Genomic DNA, 9,478 nt, shown 5'->3' with positions numbered 1-9,478 from the left:
TTGAGGATATTTCAGTCACTTTAACAATTTTACTTGAATATGAAAGATATTCTCAGAGATTTAATGCTGTAAATAGTAGAAAGTAACTCTAATGTGGTGCAGATTTAAATACATTAATGTTTACATTAGGAATTGAGCCCACAGCACTGCATTACACGCATCAGAAAAGATCGATTTTAGGATTTTATAAATCAATTTCGGTCCATTGAAAGCAAAATCAATTCAGATAAAAACTTTTTTTTTTAACCCAGCCCTGTTGCTTGATTAAATGTTTTTGTTTAACTTCTCACACTGAGATTACTTCTGATCGGCTAATTTGATTCAACTAACTGACTGACTTTTGTCCTTACATAATCAACTGAAATCTGTTTAATTAATAATTAATTCTCAATAATCCTATTTTTTTTTTTTTTTTTTTTTTTTTTTAAGTTTTAATCCTACTTTTCTTGGTTTGTATCTATTATTTTAGGTTTTAGTCAGGAACTAATTACTATAATTACAAAAAATAGTAGTGGACAAAATTAACACTGGCACTTAGTGCAGATTTACTGTATTTATTTAGTTACTACAATTGCAGCCATAGCTTTACACACATCCTGAAAAGCCTTAAAATCCACTGTCTCCTTAAAAACTGACAACATAAAAAATAATGTACTGTATATTTCTGTTAAAATTAGAAAACCATTTTAAAGGTGTTCAAAAACCTGTTTCCTCCTCTAGACTTCTTTAATCCAATGGCACTAAACTGGGACTACACACTCAGCTCCCATAATGCTACTCTGAAAACCAATACGTAAACCAGCTCAGGATTGTCTCCACATTTGAGCAGCTGACAGAAAAAAAAAAACCTTGTTCCACTCTGTGAGGGCATGTGGAGCATCCTTCAGAAAATGGCATGGATGCAATTCATTTCAATATGATCATGGCCTCCTTTGATGGCAAGGATATTATATACAATTTGAGACAAAGTCACGCATCACATTAAGTCATTCATTCACACACACACACACACACATAACTCTTCTTTCCCCTGAGACTGCTTTTGTGCTGGACTATTGTATTAGAAATTAAGGCTGATCACTGAAAAAGAAGAGATGACAAAAAAAAGAAAGAAAACAAAAGTGCCTGTCATGCTTAAGAGCCAAAACAACAATAAACAATAATGCAAACACAGTATAAGGGCCTTTGTTGTCAGTGCATCAGAGTAACCACAATGTCAATAGTCAGGCTTCTAACTGGTAACTTGAGCACAAATACAAAATATTTAGTTTCAACCTTGAGAATATTTGCTTGATCTGGAGGCAGAGATAGTGCACACACAGTGAGGAGGAATCCTTCTTCTTTCGTCCAAGTGCCTCAAAAAGTCAAAGTCAAACAAAGTATGACGACTAGAGGTTTGTCTCCGATTTCTGGACAAAACACAAAATATTATTTTGTGTAATCATGAGTGTTGTGTCTTCCTTCCTTATACTAACGAATGGATTTTGCTCAGTTTGAAACGATAAAACGACGAGTGATTTCTTTACAGTTTGGTGGTGGTGCTACAGTTTCAACTGCAGCTTTAGAAAAATAGGAAGCACTTAGAAAACACACACACACACACACCTGAATCAAATCACACTCACTCCATTCAATCACGCACACACACACGCGGGTTGGGAACAAAACATTTTCCAAACAGTGATCCTTTCAGTTAATTGCACACTTTTGGCTCTACAGCCACTGGGCCTCACCTGGAGGAGCCCAAACTAACCTCTTGACCTTTTCCCACAAAAAAAAAACCTGTTTTCAGTCCAAAGGTGAATTTTGATACTTTAAGTGCCTTGTCTGATTTTTTTTTTTTTTTTTTTTAAAGAATTTAAATTAGTTGTGCAGATCATACAAAAACACGACCTTGTACTTTTAAGATCAAAGCTAATACCCATGATCATTTTTTATTAGATAAAACCATAGTTTATGCTTCATAGATCAATGAATTGAACATCATTTGCTCCAAAAATAAAGGAAAAATATTAAATTTGATACTTGAAAGTTTTTTTTTTTTATCTCCACCCTAAACACTCCTTTTGTTGACATTTTCCTGCATTGCATTGTGGGATGTGAAGTCCTGTGTTTTTACTTTTGTTCTTAACATGATTTCTTGGTTTTCATCACCAGACAATGAGGAAAGTGACTGACTTTGTTTGTTTGTTCCTGGTATTCCAAATGATAGCAGAATGAATAAAAACACTTCCATGCATTTACTCCATAACTCCACATCCCACAATGCAATGCGTGAAAATGTCAACAAATGAAAAAAAGGCACCAATTTGGACCTTTTTCCTTTCTTTTTCAAGTATAATTATATCTAATTTAAAAATATTGGATTTAGCAGCTGTAAAGATATGGGTTTTGATGAAAAAAAATCAAAAATATCCATTATGAGTTTGAACATTGACCATCAGATGTATTTGACCTGAGCAGCTCAGATCAGATATATCCCTGTTTTTGTATGAACACCATTTACACATGCATGTTCTCTCCTCCTGGGCTCCTTAAACGCACTAATGTGAGGCATCATTTCTGTGCTACAACAGGCTTAGTTAGAAATATTAGGTCATTAAAAAAAAAAAAGGTTTGTAAGATACTTTTTTCGGAGCACGGAGGTTCAAGGATAAGAGTGCTACATCAAAGCTGGGAGGAGGAGGAAATGGAGATAAATAGATATATAAATAAATAAATAGATAAATAAATACTGTAAATGTACATTTCCTGTTTAAAACAGATTCCGTAGAGGCTGACCCCACAGTGATCTGAGATGTCAGCAAAAATGTGATTATGTTAAGTTAGCATACTAGCCTTGCTGTCTCCGCAGTGCTATTGTGTGTGTGTGAGACAGCGTGTTAGGCATGAGTGCAGGTACGTGTGTGTGTACAATTCTGTGAGTGTGTGTGTGTGTGTGTCTCATAGCCGTGTCTGAGCCTCGGGGATATAGATCTCGATACTGTCTGCGCTCTCTGTGGCTGAGCTCTGTCGGACTGACGCAGCACGTTTGGCAGCTAGCAGGCGTTTGCGAGCCTCCAGACGCTGGCGCTCAGAGCTCTCCAGCGAGCGGTCCCTTGCCAAGGGAGGGTGGCCCTTCTGAGGTTTCTTTGGCACGGGAGGGGGCATCCTTCTCTCCTGGACAGGAATAACAATAAGTCTCAATCACATACGACTTAGTCCTCGCTGCGAGCTGCAGCTTAGACACAACCACGAGCGACACAACTGCAGCCATTCAGGGTTAAAGAGAGAGAGAGAGCGGTGTGGCTGTTGTTGGCGTGATGTCATAGCATGCAACTTGGAATGAGCTTATGGTTCATACTGGCAGCCATTTGTGATGGGATAAGAGAGCACGATGGTGGCCATTGCGTGAGGTAAAAAAAGACCATTGGAGGTGGACAGGCCCCAAAGGTACATGGCAGGTAGTGCGGCTTCTCAAAAGCAGCTCACTGTCGAACAACAAGACAGAACAAAAACACACAAATACATGTAGCAGCGTCAGGTAGGCAACAAGACGGTGTGCTACACACATGTACATGCTTCAGCACAGTTTCACTGTGAATCCTTTAGACCAGGGGTGTCAAACTCATTTTAGTTCAAGGGCCAAATACAGAGCAGTTTGATCTCAAGTGGGCCACAGGTTTAATGCAAGAAAACAAATCATTTCAACATTATTGTGCCCTTGTTTAAACTAGTTTTCACTTTACATTTTCTAGATTTTGTGACCAATTTCTATTTCTTTAAGGGAAATATTATGTCATCATTTGAGGAAAATTGAAGGATTTTGTAGTTTTTTTCAACTGTTTAACATTAAAAATGACTGCAATCATGCCAGATAAGCATCGGGAAAACTGTGAAACCCTGCAAATATTGATGAGTTTCATTTACACAATGATTTACATGTTCTCCGTCATTTTCACTTCTCCTGCGGGCCAAATTGGATGCTCCAAGGGGCTGGATTTGACCCCCGGGCCATGAGTTTGACACAATTCAAAGCTTACAGTATCGACAACTGGCAACATGCAGGTTAGTGGAGCATTCCAAAGCCATACTGAGGTTAGCTCGCTTTAGCCTCTGAATTGTGAATTTGCCTCGTGTGGGTGTGTGTGTACCTGAACTTCAGGAGGACTCAGAGGTTTCCAGTTGTTGGCTTTGAGTTGGTGGAGTTCATCAAACTTCAGGCTAACGTTCTCGATAGACAGCTGCAGCATGTCCCAGAAACCTGCCAGGTCCTGGGAGCTGGGCCGCGGTTCTGCATTCGGATTCTGATGCACACGTAGCACAAGCGCAGAGAACCCGTGGTTACATGATATTCTCAACATTATCAACCATTGTGGCAATTAAGATGCTGTCATTACTAAAAAGAAGCATGGACTAGAAATAGTGACAAAGAAATGTGGTTTTCACTGATTAGCTTCATGCTAATGCTATGTCGGCTGTTACACATGATGTTGTGCCAACAGTCCTATCAGGCCTACAGAATTACAAAGATATCGTGTATATGGGTGCCTAAATCCAACTGCATTTCTTTCAGTTAAAAAGGTTTGGAATGCATAAAAAGATACCATATATGCACCACCTTTCGGATAAACACACTCAAAAAATACATAAAAATAAACATTACCTATCTGTAATTTACTCATTTCATTAAAGTGTTAAAATATCAAGTGTTGCAACAGTCAGGCCACGACTGCTGTTTTGAAAAATGTCTAATGACACTAAATCAATGCAGGATTATTTATTGCCCTGTTTGGCATGATTTCCACAGCGTTTTCTAGTCCTGTGTAAAATTTCCAAGTATTCCTATTTTTATCTTTATCATATTCATGCAAACATTTCATGAAATATAATGCGGTGAAAATCCTTCAACATCTTTGATCCATATCCCAAGTCGTCAAAAAAGATAAGACTTAATGCTGACTGATCATTTTTAGAGCAACAGACAATCAATTACATGTGAAAATAAATAAATACAAATACATCAAATTAACGTTACACGTTTTACATGTAAATAAATCCAGTTTCTTTCAAAAGCATTTTAACAATGGTCAGTTTTGAATGAATTAAACAAAATGTTATGTAATATTTCCATATCAAACATAACATTTCAGCTGCCATTGCCAGAAACAGCCTAATACCAGAAATAGTTTGTGTCGTCTGGTTTGATTTCCAGTTTCCTGCTTTCACATAATCCGCTGGCAGCTCAAAGACAGTAGAGCTGTGGTGTCTGTAGTGGATGCTCAATAAACGACAGCTAGTCTGGCCTGTCACAGTGATTTGTGCAGGATGATGTCAGCCTGTGTGGAGGACGGGGGGAGGGGTGGGGTTGGAGGGCTCGGCGAGCATGCGGTGGATGAGGTGACACATACCAGATTCTCCTCACACAGCTCCCGGAACTGCTGGAACTTCTGGGACATCAGCAGCTGGGCACTCCCCACTGCACTGCGGATCTTCCCCAGGACTGCAGAGAGACGCATGCATGCACACACGCACACACACACACACACAAATGCAATTACGGTACTCACAGAGCCGCATACTACAGGCATGTTGCACCACTGGCAGACTGGGTGCATTAATAATGCAACAATAGAAGCAGCAGACAGACCCTCTTTGTAAAGGAAGAATCCTGACTCAAAGCAAAGGAGTACATTGATTTTTGGGGAAGAAACCAGAATGCCCTGCATAACTTGATGCACAGTCAATAATAATAATAATAATAATAATAATTAATCAATCAAGCATCCATTAACAAATTGTTGATTTCTAAAAATAGAGCAGAAAGTAATACATTTGCAGTACAGACAAGTCTTCCCCCCCTTGTGTGTGTCTGTGCCTGGTACCGTGGGATCTGGCAAAACATAACCTTGAGGAAGCTTTTCTCGTCTTTGTGTTCTGTGAGAGAATCTTTTTTTTTTTTGCTGAAACTATAACAGCCGTCTCACGTCGGCTGCATACGCAATGACATTTTCAGGAAGACATGATGAAGTCAGCTGTGCAGTGGAGAAACGCTGGTAGAAGTGCCACGCCGACCACCTCGGGGTCTTGTTTACTCAAGGCTGCTATGTCTGCGCGAACGTGTGAGCGTAATTATATTTAGACGTGTGGCCTGCTTCGTGTGCATATGTTACATCATGATGGAGAAGAAGCACCGGACGGGTTGAGTGTGTGTGTGTGTGTGTGTGTGTGAGATCATTATACAGTATATCCAGGAGACACGTGTGGCTGAAGCCAGCAGCTATTGCTAAGCATGCACGGTATGTCTGTTGAGGCCAGAGGGTCTGAGGCAAAGAACAGGCAGCTATTGTGGTCCAGAAACTAGACCGGCTGAATCAGGAAGTGAAAAAAAGACAAGAAAGTAGGGCTGGGCAATATGGACCAAACCTCACATCTCAATATTATTTCTCAAAATGGCGATTTACGATATAAATCTCAATATTTTTGAAAGACAGATACAAGAAGATGGGAACATTTTACCTTTACATCTTAAGCTTTCATTTTATTTTTCTTGTTTTTGTTAAAATGGGGGCTGAGTGATGTGGACCAAACCTCATCTCTCAATGTTTTTGCTAAAAATGGCGATATACGATATAAATCTCTTTAAAAAAAACAAAAAAAAAAACACTTTACTCAATAAAGTCTTACTAGAAAGACAACACTGGGTTAAATTTGCAGATGAAAAATGCCACACAGGCACATTTATTAACAAACCTTTGGCTACTGTGTTCCAAAATCTAGAACTCCTGAATCAGGAAGAGGAAAAAAAGAAAGAAAGTAGGGCTGGGCGATATGGACCAAACCTCATATCTTGATATTATTTCTCAAAATGGTGGATATATGACATACATTTCAATATTTTGAAACATAGAACATTGGGAACATTTTACCTTTACATCTTAACTTCTCATTTTTTTTCCCAATTTAGATTTATTTTATATCCATTTTTCAATAAATGACTCCCATCTAGGGCTGGGCGATGTGAACCAAAAGATGTTGTAATTTTCTTTATCGCCAAAATAAAAAAAAACTCGATATATCTTGAATCTGTATATATTGGCCATCCCTACAAGAAAGCATCCAAAAATCATTCAAAACCTTACTTACTCTCATCCGACAGCTCGTTCTCCATCTCATCTTGCTCCATCTGCCTACCCCAGCCCTCCATCCGCTCGGTCTCAGCCTGCAGCAGTTTGAGAAACCAGCGTCCGTCCCTGGGACACACCGACCGCCCGATGGCCTCCAGCGCCTCCAGATCTGTCTCAGGCAGATTGTCCATCCAGGGGTCCGGAGGGGGCAAGATGGACGGGTCGAAGCCCGCCTCCCCGTAGTCGTCTCCAGCACACGCGTGGTAGTGGTTTCCAGAGCCTTGGATGCTAACGGTGGAGGTGGCAGCATCACGGGAATGCTGGCGTGGCATGGTGGCACAGTGACGTAGTGGCAGGTCGAGGGCGTCGGCTGGGTCGTCGAGGTCAGCCTGGACGGCCGTGGTCACGCTGTTGGATCGGGTCATCCTGCGGTGACTAGATGATTGGGGGAAAAAAATGCATTTAAATCACTTGATGATCTAAGAGGAACTGATTTCTCAGAGTGAACTGAAAACTCATCTCTGTTTGGGAGAAACGGCCTTTGTGTGCCAGTATTTTGTCACCTGGTTAATTCAAAGGGGTGTGCAGCTCCTGCTTTGGACCTGATGCACACACACGCACACACGCACACACACACACAGTAGAGGCACAAAAGCACACACCTACCCCTGGGACCCTTCTCTACAGCTGGGCGTGCCATGTCTCATTCGGCTCAGTCTTTGTGCCACACACACACTCAAGCTGGCTGCATTTTATAAAGCAGCTCACTACTCTGGTAATGAATGGGGCACAGGAGGGACACAGTGTTTGAACCAGCCAACCGCTTTGTGATTGCGCAAGGGAACGGCCAAATTACTGCCAGATTACAGCGAACTGTGCTGCATTCAAGGAACTCAAAATAAAAACGTATACAAAGGTCAGATTAAGTTTCTCGTGAGATTGAAAGCACATTAAGAAAGGTCTTCAAAGTGGGGTTGTTAGATCTGTGCGTGTAGATTTAACCAACAAACTAAGTAACAACAGATTTGTAGAAAAATGTAACCGTTTGTCAGCGCAAAATTGCTTGCCTGACACCAAAACAAACAAACATGCCCACACACAATCATCCTTCATGTCAACCTCAGCTTGACCTCCCTGCAGCATGACACACGCACACACACACACACACACACACACACACACACGCACACAAACGATCACAGCTCAGTCACATCGGGTTCAGCCCATCTCCGGTCGCGTACTCCTCCCGAGCGGCACCTATTCATCTTTACTTCCCTAGTCTCCTCATTCATCCCTCCTCAAGAACAAGAACGAGGGAGTGGCTTCGGATACATCAAACAGACTGTGTTGGGCTTTACGTGTCCATACCAGCAGTCAAGTGTATGTCTGTGTATTCTGTGTGTGTGTGTGTGTGTGTATGAGGAGCAGTTAAAGAGTAACTCCTCCGAGCAGGTGTTCAGAACTAATGACCTCAGTCTGCTTTCTATCAGCCTAACAACTTCCTGCAGGGGCAGAGGCAGGCAAGGCCAAACACAGCCCAGACACAGCCAACTATCAATAGTCCAGCACACAAAGGAAGAATGAAGGTATGTGAAGAGAAAAATCAGCAAAGGGAAGACGAGAGAAGAGGGAGAAAACAAATGAATAATGGGATAAGTTATGCAGAAGTGAGTTAATGTTCTTTGTCTTCATGTAATCAGCACGTATGGAATCATTTATTCCATATGTGCTGATTATATTCTCACTATCTGCAGAAAAATCAGCTTCAATGGAAGATTTTTCAATCATAAATTAGCAGATAAGATATTAAAAACTATTTTATAATGTCATAAAAGTAAAAAGGAGTTAAAGTTATTTGTTGTTCACGATAGTTTATAGGGATTGGGTAGACACAGGTCTACAAAAACGAGGCTCATCAGGTTTAACTTAACAGAGCCCATGACTGTGTTCGAAATGGCTCTCTGTAATATACACTGTAAACACTGAATATATATACTGTATATAATATATATACACTATAAGTATGGTTAGGAGGATTAGGATGATGACCGTTTCCACTGAAGAGTACTTCAAAGTTTTCCAAGACGTATTTCAAACCTCCCACAACAAACACCTGAAGCCACCTGAGGCTAAAAACTCCACCTTTGAAAGGTATGAAAGCATTTTAAGCGAGAAAGTGACCAAGTAGAATATCAACATGTGGTCATTTGATCCATAAAACTCACAGAAACACATTTTATGCTGACATTTTGGAGATTTCCGGAGACCCGCCATTGTGCTACTGACTAAACTTGCGGAGAACTTCAAAACAAAAACCCTATTTACAAAAGCGTTAAATACTAATGGAAGATGAGAGGAGATGCTTTTATTTT

At 40.5% G+C, this 9,478-nt stretch overlaps 1 protein-coding gene across 4 annotated transcripts in view; it reads right to left on the bottom strand.

Annotated features, from left to right (window-relative positions):
* Positions 1–356: 356 nt before the first annotated feature.
* The window catches only part of dlgap1b (discs, large (Drosophila) homolog-associated protein 1b), a 124,328-nt gene continuing 115,206 nt past the window's right edge, over positions 357–9,478 (bottom strand). For 3 of the 4 annotated variants that reach the window (XM_028434097.1, XM_028434098.1, XM_028434100.1), the window contains 4 exons: positions 7,126–7,541; positions 5,391–5,482; positions 4,134–4,286; positions 357–3,159 (listed from right to left, as the gene is read on the bottom strand). In XM_028434097.1, coding sequence (XP_028289898.1) covers positions 2,944–3,159; positions 4,134–4,286; positions 5,391–5,482; positions 7,126–7,541 — 877 coding nt within the window. In that variant the 3' untranslated portion in view covers positions 357–2,943. The remainder of the gene's footprint in view (positions 3,160–4,133; positions 4,287–5,390; positions 5,483–7,125; positions 7,542–9,478) is intronic. The other variant, XM_028434099.1, reaches the window with a different exon arrangement.

The sequence above is a fragment of the Gouania willdenowi genome, chromosome 20, assembly GCF_900634775.1.
Source record: "Gouania willdenowi chromosome 20, fGouWil2.1, whole genome shotgun sequence".
In the NCBI taxonomy this organism is placed as follows: Eukaryota; Metazoa; Chordata; class Actinopteri; order Blenniiformes; family Gobiesocidae; genus Gouania; species Gouania willdenowi.
This window is presented reverse-complemented; position numbering and strand designations above follow the sequence as displayed.